General features: G+C 36.5%; 2 protein-coding genes across 3 annotated transcripts in view; one reads left to right on the forward strand and one right to left on the reverse strand.

Annotated features, from left to right (window-relative positions):
* Positions 1–1,233: 1,233 nt before the first annotated feature.
* Positions 1,234–10,761, reverse strand: LOC126974474 (uncharacterized). Of its 2 annotated transcripts, none has more exons than XM_050821987.1 (4): positions 10,679–10,761; positions 6,541–6,743; positions 3,410–3,515; positions 1,234–2,953 (listed from the first exon to the last, which is right to left on the reverse strand). In XM_050821987.1, the coding sequence occupies exons 2-4, from the start codon at positions 6,740–6,742 to the stop codon at positions 2,482–2,484; spliced, it is 780 nt and encodes a 259-aa protein (XP_050677944.1). In that variant the 5' UTR covers position 6,743; positions 10,679–10,761; the 3' UTR covers positions 1,234–2,481. The 2 variants fall into 2 exon arrangements, with proteins under 2 accessions (XP_050677944.1, XP_050677943.1); XM_050821986.1 differs by having other exon boundaries at positions 3,410–3,518.
* Positions 10,762–18,536: 7,775 nt separating this feature from the next.
* LOC126974459 (potassium channel subfamily K member 1-like) overlaps positions 18,537–26,928 on the forward strand; it is a 57,612-nt gene continuing 49,220 nt past the window's right edge. The window contains exon 1 of the mRNA XM_050821964.1: positions 18,537–18,667. The gene's annotated coding sequence lies outside the window, so the exon portion shown is untranslated. The remainder of the gene's footprint in view (positions 18,668–26,928) is intronic.

A 26,928-nucleotide genomic window follows, 5' to 3' on the forward strand; every position in this document is an offset into this window, starting at 1 on the left:
TATATTTATGGAGGGTAGAGGCAAGGCAAGAATCATATGTATATATATATCTGTGTGTGTAAAAAGTGTCTGTCAAAGTTCATTAAATTAGGGTGGCGCCACTACTGCTAGCTACACGTTTTCTCATAATAACTCTTTATGGTTGTATTTACTACATTATTTTGTAAAACGTAAGTTGTGCAAATTTTTACTATTACTTTAGTCGACAATAATATTAAATTTTTTAACTCGGCATACTTCAATTCGTTTACAATTTTGCCACATTCACCATACTTCATACATACCCTGTGCACACACCAGCGCCATTGTGGAAGTTTTTTGAACTGCGAGTCCTTGCGCACCTTGGCTCACTCCTCAAGCATAACAAAGCATCTGGTTGACACAAAATCTCTCGTTCCGGTACCTTACAGATTCGCAACTTATCGCGTACACTCTCGTCGAGGGACCGCAAGGCTTGACTTGACGAGAGTGAGAGTGTACTTGTATCACTCGCTTTTAATTAAAATTGCCGTGACTTTGCACTTAACGAAAGTACGGAGCTAAATGCAATTTTTAAAATTCTCCATCCGCTCGGTACTCGGTCGCGGTACGCTCGAAAATGTTTGTTTTAACTGTTCTAACGTAACCTAACCAATTTTTATAAATTCTCGGTGATAGAGATTTGATACATGATTATAGTGCTACTAATCGATTTCCAATGCAGTTTTCAAGAAAATAACAAAAAAAAGTACAACCTCTAAACGGGTAACAAACGTAACACTTCGAAAAATGAAAGACAAGGAATGTGTGTGGCGGGGCAAATGAAAGGGAAGATAGACCATTGGCTGGCTTTAGTTTATTGTATGCGAACAAGACCTAAACCGAATGTTCTAGAAGATCTAGCAGTCCAGTATTCGCAGGATCTAAAAAATCAATGGAAGCATTCCAGGAAAGTACTCGAAGTAAGTCTGTCTACAAGTATAATTAATTATTTCGTTAAATATAAGACCTGTGAGAGTCTGGTCATTATTTATTCCATAATAATAAAAATGAATGGGTTGGTAAAATAAAAACAAGGCTGTATGCAATGGGAGATTAAAGAAAATTGACGGCGGGAGATTAAAGAAGAGTAAAAACAAAAAAAAATCATTAAAACGGCTCTAGCAGTTTAGGAGGAGTTTAGTAACATACACACGCACAGAAGTATTATATAAAGACAGGCGAAAATGTTAAGTTTAAACTAAAAGACCATAGTAAATAAAATCACGCAGCCAAATATAATTTATTGTATCGTACAAAATTAGCATTAATATTACAAACTAAATTATTCTATCATAGAATTATCATTTCAGTATAAATAATTTTTGTAACTTATCGGTGCTTGATTACGAAACTAATAAATAAAGAACATGACCTAGAGAATATAGACATCCATTGAGTATATAATTTTGAAATTTTTGACTTATATATGCTAGTGACTAGATAAAATTATTAGTACTAATTACACCTTATTATTAACACTTAATGTAGAATTTGTATATTTATTGTGATCTTTCTACCATAGCTTCAAAATATAAAAAAATACCAGTGAACCGATCTTTATTAAAGGTGCTTAATTAATTTACTTGCTGATTATTTTGGTCTTTACTTCCACAAAAATAGATATTACGTACTTATATTATAATAATGAAGTTATAATAATTTATATAATTCTTGAATATAATGTTCTTACGATCGCATTTAAAGTTTATTTTTACTTTTAATAAAGTAGGTACTTCTTTTTAACGATACATTAACCCAAAAATAAAATTAATCAATTCTAAAATTTTTGAACGCGGCTACCACTTCCTCTTAGGCTTACTTACTTACTAACTTCCCTTTAGTTAAGTGATTAAAATAAAATTAAAATCTCGACATGAAACTCTATATTTTGCCATTTGTTTCCGAAGCGGTAGTAGTATCTAGTATATATTAGAAATAACATCAAAAAAAAATCTAAAGGAATCAATTTTGAGAAAATAAATGCCTTTTATAAAACAATTTTTTTATCTATCGGAAATATACAATCAGTTTTGGGCAAACAATTACATAATGCTTTAATAAAAATTAATCGTACATATATGCCGAGTTAATAGTGAAATGAGCCTAAAATGGCATCCGTTATCAGTAATTTTCACTACTTATTGCATTCTGTATTCGCAGATGCAGCAAGACTGCGTTCAGCAAATTCCAGTTCTAAATTGTTAGCATAAAATCTATAGGACAATCTAAGAGCTGAATCGCAGGCAAAAACTAGAATTAGTTTTTTTTCCCTAACTGTAGGTACTGTGATTACAAGTAGAAGCTTTAATTTTAGTATTTTCTCTTATGGTTATACTTATGCTACTACTAAACCTTCCGTACGTAGTTTTATACTAATCGATCTACATTTGAATCGGCAATCGACCAATCGTAATCGACTTCAGTTGTATCGGCGACGGAAAATACCGCGCCATTCTCGGTTCAGATGGTCGCTTTCTCCGAATTATTCGCATCGCTAACTCGGCGTGAATGCGGAGCCCTCCGCAATGTCCTGGGCTGAAGATTCAGTGGCGGCAGATTTGGCCTCTCGATTCTGGTTGGCGAGGAAACCAGCGGTCGGTTATTCCTGCGCAGGGTTTCTATTCCATTGCGGAAATATTCTTCAGTCCTGTCCGAATAGCTTTCGATAAGGGGCGCGGGGTCTTCATATTCGACGTTGTAATGTCTGGTGATGGCCAGGTCTTCTGGAGGGCCGAGCTTGTATAGTGGTGGCTCCACACATTCGTAGTGATGGTCGTCGGTCTCATCATGAGGGTACGTGTCTGCCACGAAGTGGCGAGTTCCTCTGGGAGTCAATGCCGCCCAGAGCACGCGTGAATCTAGTGCAGCGCTGCCATATAAGGCGTTCGATCCACTGGCTTTTCCTGATCCAGATTTACAGCCTCCTCTCGCTCTGTACAGCAAAATAATACGAGAAAAATAAGAAATTCATAAAGTTACAGAGACTACATTTAATGAGTCTATAGGCCATAAAGTCACTAGTTTATTTAAAAAGAAATTGTAAAACTAACGACTTGAGTATAAAATTTTCGCTGTCAACTCAAGAGCAGACTAAACCACATTTCTTTTGTATTTTAAGTAGTTGTCGCAAACTGTTAAAAATTAATAATTTTTATTGCAAATACTTTACGACAGTTAATTTGTTAAACAAAAAATATGAGTTGAGCTGCTTTTGCTGGCTGACTGCCTCAATTATTTATTTTTGAAGTGAAACTTGTTTATCGACGTATAAGAGAAATTTTATAGCAAATCGTCACGATTTTCGGTTACGTGCCATTTTGTTTTTATGTAAATAGGCAGTTTTCTTCTTAGGGACAGTGGTATACTCTGAGAAATGGAAAGAACTTACTCTCTGCATTTGAACAGAAACAGAGCCAGTAGAGCTGCGATGCAGAGCACGGCGACGCAGCTGGTAATTAACACCAGGAACCACGTGTCGTCGCTAGTGGCCGGCTCTGCAACAGTTGTAAGCACAAAAGAGTAACTTGGTTACTAGGTCTGTCACTGTAGTTGTCTTCATTTGTGCTACTACAAGATGGTAGAGCACGGTTGTTGCTTTGCGAAACAGATGAAAGACGGTGGTTGAATACCTTATTCAGACCAGTAGAAGAAATAAGGGGAGGCCTGTGTCACGGAAAAAATAACCTGAACAAAAATGGTTTAAGAATTTGATAAAAGTTTAAAGAAAATTTTAATAAGAATAGAAGTGTAAATAGTTGAACATCGAAATCTTAACATGTCAATTGGTGAGCGAATAAAGGCTTTTTTGATGGCAACATCTTCCACGCTAAATGCGTATTGCCTCCCTTAGCTCTCTAACTATAAAAAAGATGCCACGCTACAAATTAAAAAACCTTCAACAAAAGCACGTAGACTTTTCTAAAAGACCGGCAATGCCCCTGTGATTCCTCTTGTGTTGCAGGAGAATGTGGGGGGTGGTAATCCCTTAACATCAGATGTCACATCACAAAAACACACAGTTATGAGAAAAATCTCACTTAATGTTAAAATATTCAAATAATAAAATACAATAAAAATATGTATGATATAAAATAGTTGAAAAAATTATCAATAGGCTCATTGGTATGATTGTCTCCGAATTAGATGTACCTTGACAGTCGGACAGACTGGTAGATACTTTAATCATTCCAGATTTTAGCACGAAAACATACGAATACCTAAACCACAGGTATGGTACCACTTGGACGGAACCCGAAAGACGCGGAATCGAGTCCCACATCGTTCATAAATTTTCGTAACAATATTTTAATTTGCATAATTATTTAAGTAATTTATACAGTTTTAAGCGGTAGCCATCTTGGATTACAGATATTATCCCAAATTCTGTCTCTGCCTTCCCGAGAACCTTCTAAATGATGCTCTTTTCTTCCAGAGCTTACTTTCACCATCATTTGTTCTAATATGTGGACAGTGCGCTCCCTCGGAAACAACTACAAAATTTCGGTATAAAATGTACCATTTCGTCTTTTTTGGTAGCCCTGACCACATTTTCACAAAATTTTATGATAATAGTTTGAATAGGTAGTTAATGCGTGAAAGCGAACAAGCAAACAAATAAATTCATATTTCCATTTATGGTATTATAGAAGTTTGTGGATGAAATTTCCTTTATGGCCTTGTAGATATTTTGGAATAAAACCTTCTTGTTGCGATATATCAAAGTGAAACTTTTTTAAGATGTCAGCTGAAACATTCTGATCTTAAAAATGACCAACATTGGATTGTTAGTCTTTAGAAGTCTTTAGGTTATTTTTATGGTGGGTAGAGGCAAGGATTATCATCTCATAAGGGAGAAAAGTTGAAAAGGTGTCCAGCTATAGTAAATAACAGTTCAAAAACCTTCCACAATGGCGCTGGTGTAGGCACAGGGTATGGTATGAAGCATTGTGGATGTAGCAATGGTAACGAATTGAAGTATGCCGAGTTGAAAAAAATAATATTATTGTCGACTAAAGTAGTTAAATAGTGAAAATTTCAACAACTTAAGTTGTACAAAATAATGTAGTAAACATAACCTTAAAGAGTTATTATGAGTGTAACTAGAGTGATTAGTATTATTTTAAATTTGGCGCTTCTTTTATGATTTACTCTGATGCTACTGTGGCGCCACCCTAATTTAATACATTTTGACGGACACTTTTTCATATACACACAGATGATTCTCTATGCCTCTACCCTCCGTAGTTATTTTTTCATTCGGAAAAATAAAAATAGATCTATTTAAAATGAGAGTAATTTTGCAAATGCAGCAGAAACAGCTCGAATTATCAATGTGTGTTTGAAGCGGATACGGCTAAAAAATGCACCATACGTTATTGATTTAATCGCGTTAAATGGTGAATTGTATGCGATGGTGGAAACTATTTTTGCATTTGGACCAAATCGGTAAAATAAATAGTAAATTTTACAAATCCATGCCCCATGACTTTACTGACGCATCTACAACGAGAAACATTCGTTGAAGCTTGTTCTACCATGTCAAACCAGCTTAGAAATTAAGGGACTTTGGGGCGAATTGTGACGTGTTAGGAAATATGGATTCTACTCGATAGTTGCAAGCGAACACCAGGTCAAACGCCGCAACAATGACTTAAAGCGAAGAAGAAATTTCGCGGTCACTTCATGCAAAACATTACAGCTTCCTCAGATCTGGTTAAGCAATAAGAGCAAATGTTTTCCGAACTGAACTTCTCCTCTGGAAACTCGTAGCAGAAGAAGACAGCCCCCTTTCGTCAACTGATCTTCACCATTTTTGATCCATGATATCGTAAGACCGCACACAGCTCGAGAAAGTTTAAGTCGGTCCTGTCGAGTTAAAACGGTTAACTCTACTCTCCGACATCCTCCGTTCACATCAAATGGACAATTTTCGAATGGTAAATAATTTTATTCTCAAGTATCAATAGAGCCTTCATAGAGTTTGATCAGTCCAGATCACCAGAGTTCTAACGCTAAGGCATAAATGACCATTCTGTGAGATGACAGAAATGTGTACATATCGAGGGATAATACTTAGATAAAATAAATATGACGGGGTGAGGTCGGTCACATGGATAGGATCTTCGTGGTTGTCCATTGTTCTGGGCGTAAAACACTACAGCAAGCATCATTATTAGCAACAAACGTTACAATAGTAATTGTAGGTACACTTCACAAAGCCTTATGATTTTGTAATCACAACTTCGTGTTCCCGGCACGCGCGTGCGACACAACCGCCTCGCTCGACAGATCTTCTCTGACTGCCTGCACGGGGGTGGCCCGCACTCGCACCGCATGGTTATTACACCCGAGCATAGACGACTACCGAATCATCGTCGTAGTCGTTTTTTGTGCCCGGAGTTCCTAACTACGACAAATATATGTACAACAAAAAAAAAAGATTAATTTTTCAGTACAAAACGGCAATATATATTTTAATCCGTCATGATAGTAAGGATTGAATGATGCGTTAATATCTACCATGACGCGGCAGCTCGTGGTACTCCACGCCAGGGAACAGCGAGTTATCCTCACTGTTGTGTTGTGGAGGACACTTGGAGGCGCGGCACGGAGGGGTCAAGTTCGCGACGTCCGCCAGAAACGCCGGCAGAGGAGGCGGCGGCATGTACACTATGGAGTCTGGGGGAGGACCCAGCGACAGACATTCTGGGCCACAAGACATACTGAAACAACCATTACACTTGTACAACTCAAAATGTTTTTATTTACGTAGGTTCATAAAAACACATTTAATTCTGCAATTACTTGAATTTTTTGATCGCCTGCGTCCTAGAAGGCATATAAAGGCATAAAAGGCATTTATTTTCTCAAAATTGATTCCTTTAGAATTCTTTTTGATGTAATTTCTAATATACTAGTTACTACTACCGCTTCGCTCAATGGTGCTCTGAGAGAGAAGAAGCGGCGGAAGAAACTCTCCCAGCATTTTTTTTTGGGCTCTTTTTAATAAAATGTACTTACAATATTTTAGTGTCATTGCTATTGCTATAAAGACTAAGAATATATTAGCGTATAGACTACCTGACAGCCTGATAATGCGTGAAAAATTTTGATTTGTCAATGTGTGCGTTAACTAGTGATTTAGTTTTTTTTTTATATGAGAGGGGGCAAACGGGAAAGAGGCTCACGGGATGGGGAGAGGTGAGGCAACCGCCCATGGACATCCACAACAACAGGTCTGTCAAGAAATGCGTTGCCGGCCTTTAAGGTGGGAGTATGCTTTTTTCTTGAAGGTCCCTAAGTCGTATCTGTTCGGGAAGACCGCTGCCGGTAGTTGATTCCACAAAGTGGCTGTGCGAGGCAAGAAATTTCGAAGAAAACGCGCGGTTGTGGAATGCCAGACGTCTACGTGATGCGTATGGTACTTTGCACGTAATGTCCGATGGTGGAATTCGGCCGCTGGAATCAACCCAGCTCCTCTGAGCACTCCCCGTGATAAATGCGGTAGAAGATGCAGAGAGAACCCACATCTCTACGCAATGCTAGAGAATCAAGCCGATCGGAGATGACTTGATCGTCGATGATTCGAGCCGCTCTTCGTTGTATGCGGTCAAATGGATGAAGCTGGTACTGGGGAGCACCCGCCCAGAGGTGAGAACAGTACTCCATGTGAGGCCGAATTTGCCTCTTATAAAGTTGCAGGCGGTGGCTTTTAGTGAAGTACTGTCTCGCCTTACTGAGTACACCAAGCTTTTTAGAGGCCAGTTTGGCCTTCTCTTCCAAGTAACCACGGAACTGAACGTCGATCGATATATCGACGCCAAGTATGCCAATTACAGGCTGTGGCAGTTAGAGGAGTGATCTCGAATCGAGGGGATACGAGAAAGGGAGACTTTTTAGTGGTAAACGCACAAACTTGTGTCTTCTTGGGGTTGAATTGAACTAAATTTTGTCGGCCCCATTCCGACTTTGCAAAGCATAGTCTCGATTTCAGACACAAGTTTGATCCGGTTCTCGTCGACGCTATCCCGGGACATGAAGGCACGGCCGGTGTAGGAAGCATACCCCGTGCTGTCGTCCGCATAGCAATGAATATTGCTGATTTGCAGCATATCATTGATATGCAGAAGAAACAGCGTAGGGGATAGCACACAGCCTTGCGGGACACCAGAGTTTATGGGTTTTAAGTCGGAGCATGCACCGTTGATAACAACCTTGATGCTCCGATCAGCCAAAAAGCTAGTGACCCATTTGCACAACTTCTCGGGAAGCCCATAGGATGGCAGTTTCGCTATAAGCGCTTTATGCCACACCCGATCAAAGGCCTTCGCTATGTCCAAACTCACCGCCAACGCCTCTCCCTTCGACTCAACCGCTTGCGCCCATTTATGGGTGAGGTACGCAAGAAGATCACCAGCTGAGCGACCCTGACGGAAACCGTACTGGCAGTCGCTGATCAGCTGGTGCCCCTCTAGGTATCCCAAGAGCTGGCGGTTGATGATCGACTCCATTACTTTGGAGAAAATGGAGGTAATGGCAATGGGGCGGTAGTTGGACGGATCTGAGCGTACACCTTTCTTAGGGATCGGGTGCACTAAAGCCGCCTTCCATAATTTCGGGACTACGCCTGATGAGTAGGAGAGCCGGAAAAGACGGGTAAGAGAAGACGGGTAAGACCGGCGCCAGTTCCGGAGCACATGTCCGCAGCAATATCGGGGGAATGCCATCGGGCCCGCTCGATTTGTGAATGTCCAAGGTGAGCTTAGTATTCAAAATACTAAGCTAGTGCCAAGCAGTTGCCAGTTGGTACTTTCACTTTGGCTGTTGGCAGTTAATACGTGGTAGAAAAACAATTGCATTCTTTGACATTAATTATAATTTGACAGTTGACATAAGATCCAACAAACAGTCACCATTGCGCCCACTGAGTATACATCATACAAGCACGGACGAGTAAAAAAAGAAACTCCGCGCCGTGATATCAGCAAGTGAAGCACCGTTATGCTAGTGTGTGTGCGGTTACGGGGGATACTAGTTACACAATTTTTTCTCCCTTAAATAATCATATATGGCCACAAATACTTATATAGTATCTTTTTTACACTTTTACACAACGCACGACGGCATTTTTAAAAATATTTTATTGAGACGCAAACTGATCTGTCACAGACGATGACAATTCTCATAATATGACGTATCACCACACGGGTTGATATCAACAATAAATTCCCGACGCTCCGACAAATCTACGAACGCAATATCAGGCTATTTACATCAAAGTTTTGTTCATGATCGGAGCATGCTTATGTACCTGTATATCTGATATAACTCTTTGAATAATCATAAGTTAACATACTAAGTAGTGCCTTCTGCCCGTGGGATGGGAAATGTTTATATCTGAATAGGTTAAGATCCCACCCACCTAGAAACCCAAACTCAACGATTATAAGCTTTCCTCAACAAGACCTTTCCAACAATATAGTTAGGGGGTCTTTACCTGTAGTGCTTGCTGAGGAATAAAATTTCCAAAGTCGTATTTTTTTAAGGTAAATATATGCACTGACAGATGGAAAGAGAACATCATTCGCCTCGATTGGAACTGTTATTGTTGGCTTTCGAATCGATTCTTTGATATAAGCTCTGTTTATCTTTGCACTCATGATTTGGCACCGTTTAAGTAGGTACCAGTGGGAGGCTCCTTAGCACAGGATGCCGGCTAGATTATGAGTACCACAACGGCGCCTATATCTGCCGTGAAGCAGTAATGTGTAAATATTATTGTGTTTCGGTCTGAAGGGCGCCGTAGCTAGTAAAATTACTGGGCAAATGAGACTTAACATCTAATGTCTCAAGGTGACGAGCACAGTTGTAATGCCGCTCAGAATTTTCGGGTTTTTTCAAAAATCCTGAGTGGCACTGCATGGTAATGGGCAGGGCGTATCAATTACCATCAGCTGAACGACCTGCTCGTCTTGTCCCTTATTTTCATAAATAAAAAAGGTACGACTAATGAGTACCATTGATAATATCTTGGTCCAAACCAACATTAACAACTCCAATTATTGTAAGATATATTTTTTATATGAACCATCAACTGATTGGCAAAGGTCATCTGTTTGTAGGCAAAAACCCATTCTAGCCCTGAGTTTAACTACGCACAATATGAGGGAGATATTTATTGTTTCCTTGGAGAAATTAATTCAATATTTTTACATCCCAACAATTATGAATACCTTACATGTTCCCGGCGGCTATAACTATTTTTTTCAATTATTTTATTCTTTGCTACCGGATTGCATTTTAAAACTCTTACCGGTGATGTTATGATTTATGAGGCATAGCAATTTTATTAAAATTAATGATCATTGGTTCAGACTCACACTTGGCTGATTTGTCTATGTTGAGGTCTCCTTATGGATTACAAACATACATAGTTAATACATTTCTGTGTTTACTGAGAACTTAAAGATATAGATTAGTTTGCATACATCTTAAATGCAGTAATTTAATTTAAGTTTAGAAGTAGTAATGGCATTTTTTAAAAGCAGCCATTTAATATATTGGTATCTATCAATTATGGCTAGCCATGATGTATAAATATTTCTCTATAGTTATAGTATTCTACATTATGTGAAAAATTAATAAGAAAATAACTTACATTTAATAAATTTAACACTTTTACACAAACAGTTCTTGTATGCATGTACTTTGTTACTGGTATGGACCAAAGATGCAAAGCGCATGCGTGAGCACCTACCACGTACGACAAACTCGGTATTTTGCCAGCAGTTTCAATAATTTACTATACGTTGCTAGTTTTGTGCGTTCGAACGCCAAGAAGGTAGAATAAAACTAGTAATGTATACTGACACAATTGTTATAATAAGTGGGGTTGACATACAATGTCTGGATAGTAACGAGGGATGGTATTGATTCGCGCAAGCGCGGGAGTTAGCTTGGGGTGAGATATTATCAAAAGATGGAGGCGACGTATTGTTTATGCTTGATGAATATCTATATCAGCTATGGTTAATCGTATCAAATTACATTTTAAAGATGTCTCAGATCTCAGAGAATATAATAATTTATACATTATATAATAAAATCGTTACTAATTTAAAAGTGTGGGTACATTGAATTTTTTTAAAGAACACTTGCTGTGAGTTTTATAAACAATGCCGAATCCAAAAAAAAGTACTTTATCGAATTTTTATCCTTTTTTTCCTTTTGTCTGTATAGTGTACATACTGAATAGATTTAATGCAAATTTTTCATGAATTATAAACAAGAAATTAGGACAATATAAATATAGGCAACATTTATCGTAACGATGATGACGTCACTAGATGCAGGTATACTTTGCTTTATAGCGTCCACCCAGACGACGTCACGGGCAGCAGTTAGTTAAGGACATATACATTCAACTAGTGACGACTTGTCCGACTCTCACCTGTAGGGTTACCATCCGTCCGGATCAATCCGGACATGTCCGGACTTTTAGACTCTAGTCCGGTTTTTTTTATGGAATAGGAGGACAAACGAGCGTACGGGTCACCTGGTGTTAAGTGATCACCGCCGCCCACATTCTCTTGCAACACCAGAGGAATCACAAGAGCGTCGCCGGCCTTTAAGGAAGGTGTACGCGCTTTTTTTGAAGGTACCCATGTCGTATCGTCCCGGAAACACCGCACAAGGAAGCTCATTCCACAGCGTTGTAGTACGCGGAAGAAAGCTCCTTGAAAAAAAATAAAATATTATAAACTAGTGTTTGGTGACTAGTTTGGCTATAAATATTGTACAACTTAAAACACCCATTGTAAAATATTCTATTTGATTGAAAAGAGTGGCCGTTGAGTTTCTTGTATGTATCTTCTCACGAGCTTTATTTTTTCCGAACATATAAGTAATGGTAGCTTCAGCAATTTAAAAAAATATTTATAGTGACGATTCAAGTCAAATAAACCTTATTCAAATAGGCTTAAATTAAGCGCTTTAGAATCGTCACTATAAATGTTTTTTTTAAATACTGAATCTACCATAATGTGTTCGGAAAAAATTGAGCTCGTGAGAAGATCATACAAGAAACTCATCGGCCACTCTTTTCAACCAAATAGAGTATTTTACAATGACTGTAATATACATAATAAATTAGTTTGTAAGGTGCTGCATGTAATATTATATGAATTGTGTTCAAAGTTAAAAACGTTTTAAATATCAATTTTTTCATAAAATGTAATAAAGTATCAACTGTATAAATATTATAAATTATCGTATATTGGATGCTGATGCCTCTTTTAGAGTTTAATTTCTTTGTTTACAGAACAACGTCTGTCGGGTCAACTAGTACACAAATAAAATTTGAAAAACAAAATTTTTTGAACGGTGCGGGATTCGAACCCACGTCCTCCGGCGTTCCGTGCCGGTGCTCTAACCAACTGAGCTAGCCGTTCGAGTACCGCCTCGCTATAAAATTCTGTTTGCTTTGTTCAACTCTCAGTTTGTGGCTTCATTGTTTTTCAAATTTTATTTGTGTACTAGTTGACCCGACAGACGTTGTTCTGTATATAATAAATAAAATAATGTTTTTATTAATTTGTCAATAATATTTTATAACATCAAGAATTATTTCGTAAAATATGCACCCTGTTGTTGTAATGAAATTGTTTCACAGCAGAACTGTCAAACCGTGCGTCAATAAATTCTCTCATAGAAAATACGTCCATACAAAACAAATATCGGACGACGGGGACACATCAAAGGAAAACCAAAATTGTTGTTTTTATTTCATTCCGAACACTTTCATATTTATTCACCTTTTAAACCTTCCCTGGACTTCCACAAATAATTCAAGACCAAAATTAGCCATATCGGTCGAGCCGTTCTCGAGTTTTAGCGAGACTAACGAACAGCAATTCATTTTTATATATATAGATTTTATATATATAGATTAATCCTAGAAGTGAGGGTTATCCCTTTAAAAAAAACATAACATATTGTTAAGAATGACGTATTTATTTCGTGTCCCATGTCTGAATGCCTCAGACCTGAGAAGAAAGGGCGCAACAAACTCAGCGTGCTTTTTTTATTATTATTTTCCAGACCCAGAGATCTAGCTTAGTATTTAAACATAGTCAATTTCATCTAAATGGTATAATCAGCAAGATGGTGGGTAACAGTTTATTGAAATAAAGGAAAAGTATTTTATATAGAATCGCACGAAAACACAGGCTTCACTTGTTGAACGTATGACGTCATAGCCAATGTGTGCGCAAAGTTTCCTTGGGCTAATAGTTGAATGTAGTTTCAATTAAGAACATTCATATGGCAAAACAAAAATGTAATTTCGTTTTATATACTTGCTAGCTGACCCGACAGCGTTGCTGTTGTAGAAGTGATTCCAGTAGGTTCCCAAAATACATTAAACACAGTTAAAACTTTGAAATAATTTTTTAAGGCTAGTACAATTGGCCGAAGGTTCAAGCAAGTTTATATTAAGATCTCCACACACTATAATTGACTTGCTGGTTTTGCTAAATTTTGATAGTACCTCCTCCATTCTATGTTGGAATTGTTCATATGATGCAGTGGGGGGGCGGTATACACTTACAATAATAAATTGCTCTAGTTCTATACAAGCTATTTCAATTAGTTGTTTTATAGAGAGATTAACAATATCTCTTCTATTTTTACATTTTAATCTATTATTAATAATAATTAGGGAACCTCCATGTACTTCTACAAAACAAACTGACTACTTTATGTTCTCTAAAACTAAACTGGAGCTGATGACTCGTACGCCAATGTTCTGTAATACGTAATATATCTATATTACAGCAGCTGAAAACAGTTCAATTTCTAATTCCTTACTTGAGATACCTTGTATGTTCTGGTGAACAATATTTATGAGCTTAAACTTATTCCTCAGACACTTGGCCCTTATCTAAAAACAATTGTGATATCTTCATTAAATATAAAGTTATTGCAGATTTATGAAACAAGTATTTTTATAAGCACTTTATAAGTACGCGGACAAAGTCGCGGATATCATCTAGTAATAAAAAAATTGTTCTACGAAGTAAATAATATGAAAAATATATTTTTTTAACTATATAATTACATGTACTAAACACTGAAGCAGGATTTCTTACAGTATTTTATTATGGTGAAAAATAATTGTGAATATGACTATTTTAATTTCTTATGTTAAGTTACCTCCATACTAGATAATTATTTTAGAATCAAATGATTGTTTCGGGGATTAATTACTCTAGACGAGCGCGGTTGTATTGCCGTACAGAATTTTTGGGTCTTTCAAGAATCCTGATTTCACTGCATTGTAATGGGCAGGGAGTATATTACCATCAGCTGAACGTCCAGCTCGTCTTCGTCCCTTATTTTCATAAAAAAGAACCCTCGGTGGGTGAGTCTGACTTGCACTTGTCCGGTTTTTTAATATTTGAGTCTAGACTGGTAATATTATAGAAACATAGATCTGATAGTAATAATAATAATATTGACACACTTTTACACAAATTATCTTGCCCCAAACTAGGCATACAATATACTTACTTAAACATACATAAATTATACGTATAAATATCCATGACTCGGAAACAAACATCCTTATATTTATTATTATAATAATCCCTACTAATATTATAAATATGAATGTAAGTTTGTTTGTTACGCTTTCACGCCTAAACCACTGAACCGATTTTTATGAAATTTAGTACAGAGATAAACAAGAGCTTGGGAAAGCGTCTGCATTGAGAAACAGGTCAAGAGTGTGTGAGTGCGTGAGCCTATCTACCATCATACAATAGAATATATCACTGTGCACATCACGGACTAGTATAAAAATAAGGACTCCGCGCCGTGATATTAGCAAGTGAAGCACCTTTATGCTAGTGTGTGTGCGGTTACGTGGATACTAGTTACACAATTGTGTCTCCCTTAAATAATCATATATGTTCACACATACTTTTATAGTATCGTTTTTACACTTTTGCACTACGTACGACGGCATTTTTAAAATATTTTATTGCGACGAAAACTGATCTGTCACAGACGATTGCAAATCTCATAATGGCGGCCGATCGGCTTGTATTAGTGTAAGGGTGTGCGTGGGGCTATGTATTTACTCGTTTACTGGCTGGTTTTGGTGCTTCACTGTTATGTAAGGTGACACGGAGTCCTTCTTTTTTTACTCATCCGTGTGTGCACACATACAAAATGCGTAAATTAAATTTGCATTGCCACTATTTTAGAATTCGATATTTTGTTTGGTATACTATACTTAGATAAAGATTAGATAGATTAAATACTTAGATTAAGGATTGGTCTCCGCTGCGCTCCTAGATACCGCAGGCGTAGTCGCAAAATGCGGCAACTAATACTACGCCCTAGTAGGCGTAATCGAGCCAGTCTCGAACAATGTGTGACGTTGACGTGGCACACATTCTGTTAAACTTTGCTAATAATTGAATCTAAAATGCCGGGTTGCGTAGTAAAACTTTGTAAAAATAATACTACAAGTAATAAGAAAGACACTGGGCTCATATATCTGATATCATCAGTAAGTATTTTGTATTTTATTTATTTAAATGTAAAATAACACGAAACGTATACTTAAAAAAGTTTGAAGATGTCATTGAGTGTCAATATGCCTCGCACACAAGCATCTAATAGTTGCCCAAATAAAAAAGCTATTGTTTTTAGGTAGTGCGGTATCAATCCTTAATCAAGTATACTAGGTACTCTATATTATATAATCGTAACATTGACAACAGTAACCCAAATACTTTCTGTCAAAACTTAAGCTGGATTTACCTATAATACTTCATATCGATTATGACATACAGCCTTGCTAATAATAATAGCATAATAAAAAACCTTACAGATATGTAGCGACTATTGGTAAGGAAAAATCTATAATTAAACTAATAACGCCGCCTTTTATTGTGTAATAAAGTTTCATCCTAAGTCTTATAGCCTTATAGCCTTAATTATACCTATTAATAGTAGGTATCCTAGATAATTCTTTCGGAAAACTATGCTTACAACAAACTATTTGAATTCATTTGACATTGAGAGATACTTTTAAAGTTTATGAAGCTATACATGTCCACATATCCGATTATGAACTAAGCCGCCTATATAAAGCTCGTGTAATTAAAAAGTTAGATCAACTCAACCGCCGCCGGGCAAAACAAATATGACAGCCATAACTATGACGTAAACAAGATGGCGGTTCCATTGATGAAGCGTCATGGTGATTGGCGTGATTTGCGCATACTCAGTTCCGAGTTATAGAACCATTGATAGATTGTTATTTCGTTTACTGTGTACGATAATTTTCGCATCGTACGACAATCGTTACAAACCTATCATCCTCACTATCAGTGCGGTTTAAAGGAATTTTTCTCTCGAGTATTATTAACCTATGGAATGAACTTTCTAGTGTGGTGTTTTTTTATGATAATAAGGGGCGAGACGAGCAGGTCGTTCAGCTGATGGTAATTGATACGTCCGGACGTTACACTGCAGTGCCACTCAGGATTCTTGTAAAATCCAAAAATTCTGAGCGGCACTACAACTGCGCTCGTCACCTTGAGACATAAGATGTTAAGTCTCATTTGAGCAGTAATTTCACTAGCTTTAAAATGTACTTGTTGTAATTAAGATGTTCTACTTGAAGTATCACAGGAGGATACAACGGTAGTAGGGAAGATGTTTTACTTACCCGGGGCCACTCGCTAAACTTGCATGATATAACGCTAGTAAGGAAGATGTTGTACTCACCCGGGGCCGCGCGCTTAACTTGCACGATACAACGCTAGCAGGGAAGATGTTCTAATTACTAGCGGCGCTATGTGCTTCATGCTACGTTCACCCTTTCTCAGTCTCTCCCTCTTCTTGGACAAAAAGTCGAATATTTTCGTGTCACTTTATTGGGTTTCATTCATATTTGACACTCATGCGCGTAAAGAAGTTTCACTTCAAAAACGGGTACTTAGGACGATAAAGGTGCACCTAAAAAGACGTCAAACCTCCTGTGGTCCCTCTGATGTTGCTAGAGATTGCGACAAGTTGTGGTTGCTAGAGATAATTGATTCCACAAAGTGGCTATGCAAGAGTTTGTCACAAAGAACGCGGTTGCAGCCTGTTTTTACCAGACGTCATTCCAACTATTTACTTTGCATGTACATTGTTTTTTTTTTATTACGTTTAAGTATTTCAAAGAGGATGTAAATACTACGTAATAAGAGGCGGGGCTGCCTAAGTTAAAATTGAAATTTAGTTTAGTATGAAACGTGCAGTCATTTGACATATTATGTTATAAATATGTTTGAAGTAGTAGTAATTACAGCATGACAATTCGCGAGAAAGTATAATGCGATATAACAATTTCGGCTATCTCCGTTTTATACAAGATTATAGCCGTCATCAGCTGTCAATCTATCAATGACTGCACTTTTTATACAATCAAGTGAATTTCTTTTTACACGCTTTTTATCAGCGTATGTATGTTTGTTTGTAAACGACTCATTTGGGCGCAATTATGACCCACTTTAAATGGCCAGATTGCGTTCAAACTTCGTAGATTTATCGGGGGCCGATGATTATACATTAATTTGATAATATTATTCCATTTTTCAATTTGAAAAATAAGATTTTTGTTAATTTATAAAATTTTCATCCATCGACTATACTTATTAATTTTTTTTAAATTTCAACAATTATCCTTATCTAATAATAGGAGATTTATGAATTCCAAACAGAATTTATAATTTAACAATGCAAATTATAGTTTAAAAAACACGGTTTTACAAGTACACCAAACTAAAAAGTAGGAAATATTTTCTATTTTTTCGTTCAGTTTGCTATAATAAGCGTGTTTTTTTTTTTAACAAATATTTAATCTTAGAGAGTTTCGCTAGGCTGCTCACTTCCTTTGACAAAGAAGGCTTACTGCAGAATAGTAGATTATATCGAAGATATTGGTTCTTATCTTGTTCTGCGTGGCCACCTTAAATGCTGAAATTGTAATCTATACATTTATACATCTAAATAAAATTGGAGTGTCTGTTTGTAATATTCAAATAACCGTTTTTTACTACATGTATATGAATATATATATATATATATGTTTGGTACATACACTAAAATAACATTTTACACAATTTTTATCTGTCTGTATGTCTGTTTGTTCCGGCAAATCTCTCAAATGGCTGGACCGATTTTGACGGGACTTGTATTGGCATGTAGCTGATGTTATAAGGAGTAACTTAGGCTACGTTTATTTTAGAAAAGTTCTTTTATTTTAGAAAAATAAAGTAATGTTGCAATGTCCAAGAAACGGTTTAACTCTAAAAATAGTTTATATGGCAAGACAACGTTTGTCGGGTCAGCTAGTTGTTTAATAAGTGTCGTATCGGTATGTCTAAATATCAACTGAAGGCTTTCACAGACAACCTACGTATAACGATATAGCCTCCAGCAAAGCTTCAGTAAAACTCAGGCCGGTATTGGTTTCAGCCGGCCCGTGTATAACTGGCCTTATACAGATCTATTTCGGCTTTTATATGTGTCATCAGCTGTGATGTTAACAACTTCATTTTAGGCGGGTCGACTTCGTAAATTTTGGGTAAGATAGCCTTTAGAATCTATCTATATATATATATATAAATGAATTGCTGTTCGTTAGTCTCGCTAAAACTCGAGAACGGCTGGACCGATTTGGCTAATTTTGGCCTTGAATTATTTGTGGGAGTCCAGAGAATGTTTAAAATGCTGCTAAATTAAATAAAAACAACAAATTTGTTTTACCTTTGATGTTTCCATACATTATTTCTATGAGAGAATTTATTGACGCACGGTTTGACAGTTCTGCTGTGAAACAATTTCATTACGACAGCAGGGTGCATATTTTACGAAGTAATTTTTGATGTTATGATATATTATTGACAAATTCATATAAAAACATTATTTTATTTATTATATACATAACAACGTCTGTCGGGTCAGCTAGTTTTATATATAAATGTAATAAATATATTCTTTTTTAATACCTTAATATTATTTTAGTCGGCATCGATAGTTGTATGTTGTTTCGACTTGTTACTTGGTCGCGGATTCGGCTGATTTTAGTTATGTTAAACAAAAAAAGTTTTTTGATATGAAAACTTCTTTATACACTCTGAGTACTTAAATTGTGGGTCTTGAATGAGACTCAGCTGTCACGCTAGGCTATGCAACGCGGTCATAACCCACCTCCTCATGGTTTTACCGACCTTTCGGTCATCAAGTAGACAACGGGACATGTACCGATTTTTTTCTAGATTTGAGGTAGGTACTGCGGTCAGTCAGAAAACAAATTACCAGAGTAATATTATACACAATGATAATCATTCTATTAGTATTATATAGTATCTAAATATTAATAAATCGAAAGCCGTTTTTGTTCGGTTATACTGCGAAAACTACTGAACCGATCCGAATAATACTTATACCATAAGATGCAGCCTGTTTTGGAGAAGGTTTTCGTATATGATATGTTGCGGATTACTCATCCGGAACCTATATTTTTAATAGAAATACCTATATGTTCGCAATAGAAATATCATTAGGTACATAATTATGACAATTTATACAATGAGCGGGCGCGGGGTACTTTAATACATTTTTTAAAACAAAGTCCTCTGCCACGTCTCTATGTCTGTCTGTTCGCGATAAACTCTAAAACCGATTTTCGTGCTTCACCAATGGATAGCGTGGCTCTCGAGGAAGGTTTTAGTATATAATTTGTTAAGTTTAAGTAACATATTTGTATACATTAACGATATTTGTTGGAGGTGTCGGAAAAAAATAAGCCGTCTGGGACCTTTCAACAAAAACGCTGTCTACGCCCTTTGAGATATAACAAAATAATGTATGGTGGAATTATGTATCTTATATAGGACAACAGAAAAGTCGACAATGGCATACGTCCATCTCTTAAGGATAACATACTATACTCATGTTAATACTTTAAAAATTGGCAATTATAAAGCGGTAATGTAAAAAATGTTTACACAAATACGAAATTAATCCTTATCATTTTATTACTAAATAATATTACAAATAATATTCGGAAATACGCTTTTGTTTCATTTTTAACTCACTAACTTCGATCAAATTAATCCTATGGCTTTAGACTACATTATTCCCGAATACTTACATCTTTTTTTTTCTATTGACAGAACAGAGTCTGTCGAGTCAGCTAGTTAGTTATATGACAACTCTATAATATAAATGTGAATGTAAGTCGTTTGTTACGCTTTCACGCCTAAACTTTTGATGGGGATTGTTCCGAAGAGCTGTTTCACCTGATTCCCTCCGCTAAATTCCTCCTTCTCACGATACGCCACAAGTTAGGATATCATCCCCACCATCTGGATGTGTGGCGGTCCTCCACAGTGCGGTTTTCAAGGAGCTTTCTTCCACGTACTACAAAGCTGTGGAATGAACTTCTTTGTGCGGTGTTTCCGGGACGATACGACATGGGTGCCTTCAAAAAAGCGCACAGTGCTTCCCAAAAGGCCGGCAACGCTTCTATGATTCCTCTGGTGTTGCAAGAGAATGTGGGCGGCGGTGATTACTTAACACCAGGTGACCGGTACGCTCGATTATCCTCCTTTTCTATAAAAAAAAAACCGCTGAACCCATTTTCATGAAATGTACTACAGAGATAGACAAGAGCTTGGGAAAGGACCTAGGCTACCTTTTATCGCGAATGAAACGGAGGAAATTTGTATGAAAGTTCGTCACTATCGAGGATAACACCATGAAAATTTGTATTTCGGCACTTGATAAGATATAAAAGAATATTTTTAATTTTTAATTTAGACCTGTGTAGGGATGAAAATGGGGGATGAAAGTTCTATAGTTGGTAGCGTATATAAATGTATGAACCACAGCAGTTTGCTGTGTATTATTTGCAAAGTGAGTATATTAAAAAAAAATTGCTGCCCTAGGTAACTAATGCACGCGCAAGAAGTCGCGGGTAAAAGCTAGTAATTTATAAAGAACAACAATATAATTGTATTAAGTATTAACCTTTATAAAGTTTTCACCTCTGTCGAGTACACAACGTTTATTTTATTTGCAAGAAACATTTCTGTTGAATGTGGTGGTAGTTGGTGAAGATGTCATAGATTTACCTACATGGTTCATTTCGACAGTCACGCAAACACGCAAACTCGTCTGGGACTATCTAATAACCTAAACACATGGTCAGATTTGATCCGACCGAACCAAATAATCTTTTCTAATAAATATAATTCTCGTGTCATGGTATTAAACATTGAACTCCTCCGAAACGGTTTGACCGAGTCTCATGAAATTTTGAGTGCATATTGGGTAGATCTCAGAATCGGGCAACATCTATTTTTCATCCCCCTAAATGTTGGTCCACACGAATTTTTTTTTTTTATTCTTTTTTTACATTTTTTTTAATTTGTTTGATTATGAGTCAGCATTAAAAAATACATACCACTTCAAATTTTCACCCATCTACGATCAACAGTTACTTTTGTATCGCGATTTTTATATCGGCAATACAACGTTTGCTGGGTCGGCTAGTAATTAAACAAATAAACAAAAATGTGAAACTTCATAGGCGTGAGATGTCAAATAAAATAAAGTCAATGAAACAACAATGTTTAATTGTGTATGCCAATTTTCTATGTGTTGACCGATTCTAGGGCTGCGTTAGTGTTAACGTATGTGTGTAAATGCTTGTGCTTATTTGACTAGGGCGTGTCTAGGGCGTGTAGTATAACATCGTGTGGCGACAGCTGTTGATCCATCAGATACGGAATGGTAGCGGACCATATTCAGTGGTATATTGCATTGTTGATTGCACAAAATTATAATAGTTACTAGATCTGATGGTTCGACTAATATTTTTCTACGAACAATGCCATACCATCGAATATCCTCCAACCAGACTGACAACGATGATTCGATCCGACCAAACCCGATCTGTATCTATTTATAGCTTATTGTAATGAATTTTTAACCTAACTTCTGGTAAACATAATGCGACCAACAGTTCTCCTATAATGTTAGTCGTACCTCAATTACAGTTATTATTCAAATCGGGTTGATTTTGACGATGACGAGCACGATGTTCAGCTGATGGTAATTGATACGCACAGCCCATTACAATGCAGTGCCGCTCAGGATTCTTGAAAAACCTCAAAAATTCTGAGTGGCACTACAATTGCGCTCGTCACCTTGAGACATCAGATGTTAAGTCTCATTTGCCCAGTAGCTACGGCGCCCTTCAGACTGAAATACAGTTATGGTTACAGAAAACTGCTTCACAGCAGAAATAGGCGCCGTTGTGGTACCCATAATCTAGCCGGCATCCGGTGCAAAGGTACATCCCACTGGTTATTTTATTTATAGACTCGTCATAAAAATTCTCCACGGTTATAACGCGCACGACAGAATCTGGTGGAGGCAGATCATCCGCTCCAGGTGCAGCTGTAATGCTAACCATGATCATCAAACTTGAGGAACCGACCCCAGATATAGAGAGAATTTCTATTTAACACAAAATCATAATCATAATAGAAAATTAATAACACGAATAATTAGAATGTTCAAATGAAGAACTTTATTTCGTCGCTCACGCCAGTTGTGTGCGTGTTATATTTGTGTCCGAGACTTCGATTCCCACGAGGGTCACGCCACTAACTAAATAATTGTCAGTCGTGTTATTTCAACTATCATTTTCGAATTCCGTACCCAAATTATGGTTAGTAACGGGAACCAAAGACTAAAGGTCGCCGCGGCCGAAGCCAAGATCATCATTACATTTTTAGACCCAAATGGTATTACCCGCCGCGATGGCCTTGGTGGCTTGGGCACGGGGAAGGGCGCTGGTGTGGGACGCGACTTGCTCCTTCTCATGCCAAGTTACATCAGTCGGTGCTGGGGTTGGTGCTTCGACTGCCGAAGACAGCAAACATCGCACTTATGTCGGTCTCATTGAGTCTTACATCTTTGTTCTGTTTGATGTCGAGATTAATATATTATATAGATATATTATAATATAGATATTTCGGTCAACGGACCAACCTAGCTATTCAACGTGGAAATGCTTCCAGTATTCTTGGTACCTACACTTCCCCGTAATGATAGTTTTAATTTAATGTAATCATAATATTGTTAATATAGTAATAGGATTTGTTTACTGTGTATTACTTTTTTTATATTTTTCTTTATGTTAGCTACCTAGTTCAAAAAGTGTTCTAAACAGCTTAATTAAGTATATACCAAGGCCGCAAACAGAGGCCTAGTATAATTAACGCCCCGTGCCTATTGCGGGTGAGATTTCGTAAAATCCGTTCATAACTGACCTCTACTCTACGAAAGCAATATTCTTAATAAATTTCAGTTCTCTGAACGATTACAACAGGTTCAGATGTAGCGATTTTAGTTGATAAACTGCTAAATCGCTTGCGTTTTCTACCGTCTGAACAGTCCTTGAAGAAGAAGCAACAAAAATCGGTTTGATATAAGTATGAGACCTTGCAACAAAAGTAGTTCTTTAAGGTCAGCAACGCTCCTGTGATTCCTTTGGTATTGCAAGAGAATGTGGGTGGCGGTGATCACTAAACACCAGGTGATCTGTACGAACAAACAACAGACTTCAAAAGTTAATGTTAATGAATCAAATTCTAGTTACGATTATCGTTATTTTTGGAATCGGTGTCCTCCTCACGATACAAGTACATCTCACCTATAACTATGTATGTAGTTACAAACCTATCATGGATGACACCGACTCCAAAAATTACAATAATCGTAACTAGAATAATTGGATTAATTAATTAGATTGTATAAAAATACGCAATTATTTTTATACTTTTTAGTGCATATTAAATCTATTGTTTTGGATTAGTGTATTTGAAGTCGGTTGTTTTTTTGTTAATTTTTTTTGAAGTCGGTTAAGAATGGTATAGTATGGAATGAATTTCCTTAAGCGGTGTTTCCAGCTACCTTTAAGAAAGCCAATACACTTACTTAAAAGGCAAGAAACTTTCCTGTGATTCCTTTAGTATTGTAAGAGAGAAACCATCGGGACAGGTACAGAAACCTCTTCGTTTGCCCTCTTAAAAAAAAGATTTAAAATCTGTCAATCGCTGTCAAAATATCGACGTAGAAAAACCGCGAAATAAAGTTTATTCCATAGTTTGGTTCAAAGTTCCTAGAATTGTGGAGGAATAATAGAAATTCAGATAATAAAGATGATTATAGAATTTGTGGTGTGTAGTGCATTGCTGGAATTCTATAGTCGATAGCAATCTAATGAATTGCTCTTCAGAACATTCCCCGTAATGTATGCGGTAGATGTTTAACGACAAAACGTCGCTTCGCCAGAGAACTGAGAATCCAGTTCTCTGGCGGTATAATTCGAACAGCTTGACGATGCACATCGTTAATGGCTTAAGCTGATACTGAGATGATACGACAGACCAGAGAGCAATACCCCTTATGATCATGTGCCTAAAATTAGGTTGAACAATTTTTATATTAAAAAAATAAACTACGTTTAAAAAAACCGTGTTCAAAAACTTAAAATTATAAAATATCTTAATACACACCTCTTATGCAAATCTTATACCTTTAAAATTAATAAACTACTATTATTTGTATGTGCTTCCTATTGATAGGGTTTAAGTAGGTGCTTGCCCGCTTGGGTTGTTTGGTTCTAGAATAATAGACCTGCCTAGACCAATATATATATATATTTGGCTTGGCACCTACTTCAAACCTATCAACAGGTAGCACATAAAAATAAGAGTATTTTATTAATATTAAATGTGAAAGATTTGCATAAGAGGTGTATTAAATTAAATCTCTATTCAGTTATTTTAAACTTTTGACTTTTTGAAGTCGGTTTTTTAAACGTAGATTATTTTATTTTTTGCCTTTTAGTGTCATTAATAAGGTAATCTAGAAGATTTCGTTGCTTTTTATTGTCATTTATTATTTTTTTTTAAGTAGCTAAGACCAAATGGCAGACATTCTGAATCAAGCCAAAGAAGAATCACGGAAATCGGATCATTAATCTCAGCATAATCATACATAAAAAAAATACCAATCGAATTGAAAACCTCCTCCTTTTTGAAGTCGGTTAAAAACTTAATTACTACAAATTGAAATTAGTAATGTGGCCAGTGAGACAAAGGGTAAATAAAAAAAGACTATATAAAAGTGCGTATTTTGAATTGACTGCGGGTTTTTTCGTCAGTTGTAAAATTGCTGGCAATTTTTACCTTTTCCTGAATTATTTCGCGCAAACCATTACGGTAATATGTGGATAATCAATCTACTGAGATCGATCCAAACACTCTTATTTCGTATTACTTTCTGAGTGATACATAAGTATTAAGTAAACGTGAAGATGATTGATTGTATACTTACAATATGTTGAATGAAATAGCATAAAAGGTAGATATATATTTTTCACAAAATTGATGGCTTTTTGATGTCAATTGAAGCACTACCACCGCATTGGAAACCAATGACGTGCTGAGGGAGAAGAAAGTTTCCCAATATTCTTAATGCGCTTTAAATAAATACTATCTATACAATAGTGTACTGTGTAATTCAATCGCTTAGATTACTGCTGTTGTACCTTGGGCTTTCAAACTGATCTCTCAAGGTCACAAGGCACGAACTAACCAAGCTTGACTGGGGATCATTTGGATATGGGATGGAAAATCAAATTCAAAACTTTTATTCTACATATTTTGATATTGTCAAAACAGAAACAACGAACAGAAATTCTAGAAAGAAGATACTTGGTGATTTATCTAGAAATTATCTTATTACTAAGTCTGGCCATAAATACTGTTACGATTAAAAAATAAACAAATTTGAATTTGGAATCTGTCATTTTTCTATGATTGTTCATTGAGTTTACACATTTTGGCGCCAATACATTATACAATATTTTGCGATATTAAAATGGAGTGGGGTGATAAAGAGAACCGAATCGCTGTGTAATCAAAGTAGGTATGGAACCAAATGCAATTTTTAAAACTCTCCATACGCTTGGTTTTAGTAAAATGTTTATGTACCGGGCTATTAATAGGTACAATGAGACCTCCTCTGTTTGTGACAGAAAAAGATCTGGCCATCCACCTTGTGTTCGTACGAAAAAGGTAATCAAAACGGCTTGCTCTAAACGCCATGATAATTCGGAATCCCTGAAACAATCCGTACGATTGTCAGTGAAGAATTTTCCCATGGAAAGAGTGCGTACTTTTATTGATAAATCAACGTTTAAAGGACTTTATTGCAGCCAATGGAGACCACTTCGAATAAGCTTTTCATATTTTAAATTGTTTTATATTTACGTATTAAACTAACACACTGTTAAAGTAATAAGTGTTATTTTCTATAGATTTTTATTTTATTTCATTACTAATGGCAACACTAGGTAGGTACATAGTACATAGTAGATATATACATATATAAAATAGCGCTAATGATTCGTATTTCTCAGTGTGCGCTGCTTTTTTAGAGGGCATTTCAATTAATAGATTATTTATTATGGTCACAGTAACAGTTTTCAGTTTATATTTTGAAACGTGTATTTATAAGCGTTATTATATTATAATATCTCGATACATAAAACAAAATTTCCTTTGAAATTTTTCCATAAATTCTACGAGGTTCGCTCATCGCCCTCTATTCTCAAAAGTTACGCATGCATACTTGAACTATGCGCTGAGTAGTTCCGTGCTGAGCTTGTTCAACAAGTTCACGAAATCTAATTGGATCGCAGGCTTCCAGCGGCTTTCGAGAGAAGTGGAGCGTTATAGTGTGACATAATTTAGATGACTT

Source organism: Leptidea sinapis, chromosome 32 (genome assembly GCF_905404315.1).
Source record: "Leptidea sinapis chromosome 32, ilLepSina1.1, whole genome shotgun sequence".
Lineage (NCBI taxonomy): Eukaryota > Metazoa > Arthropoda > Insecta > Lepidoptera > Pieridae > Leptidea > Leptidea sinapis.

Bases quoted from the DNA above. Each gene is read 5' to 3' on its own strand.
- LOC126974474 (XM_050821986.1), bottom strand. From the start codon at position 6,742: ATGTCTTGTGGCCCAGAATGTCTGTCGCTGGGTCCTCCCCCAGACTCC. The intron at 3,519-6,540 runs GTAGATATTAAC...TTACAACTGTTG, and splicing joins CCACGAGCTGCCGCGTCATG to CAGAGCCGGCCACTAGCGAC. The intron at 2,954-3,409 runs GTAAGTTCTTTC...TTTGCTGTACAG, and splicing joins TTTCTGTTCAAATGCAGAGA to AGCGAGAGGAGGCTGTAAAT.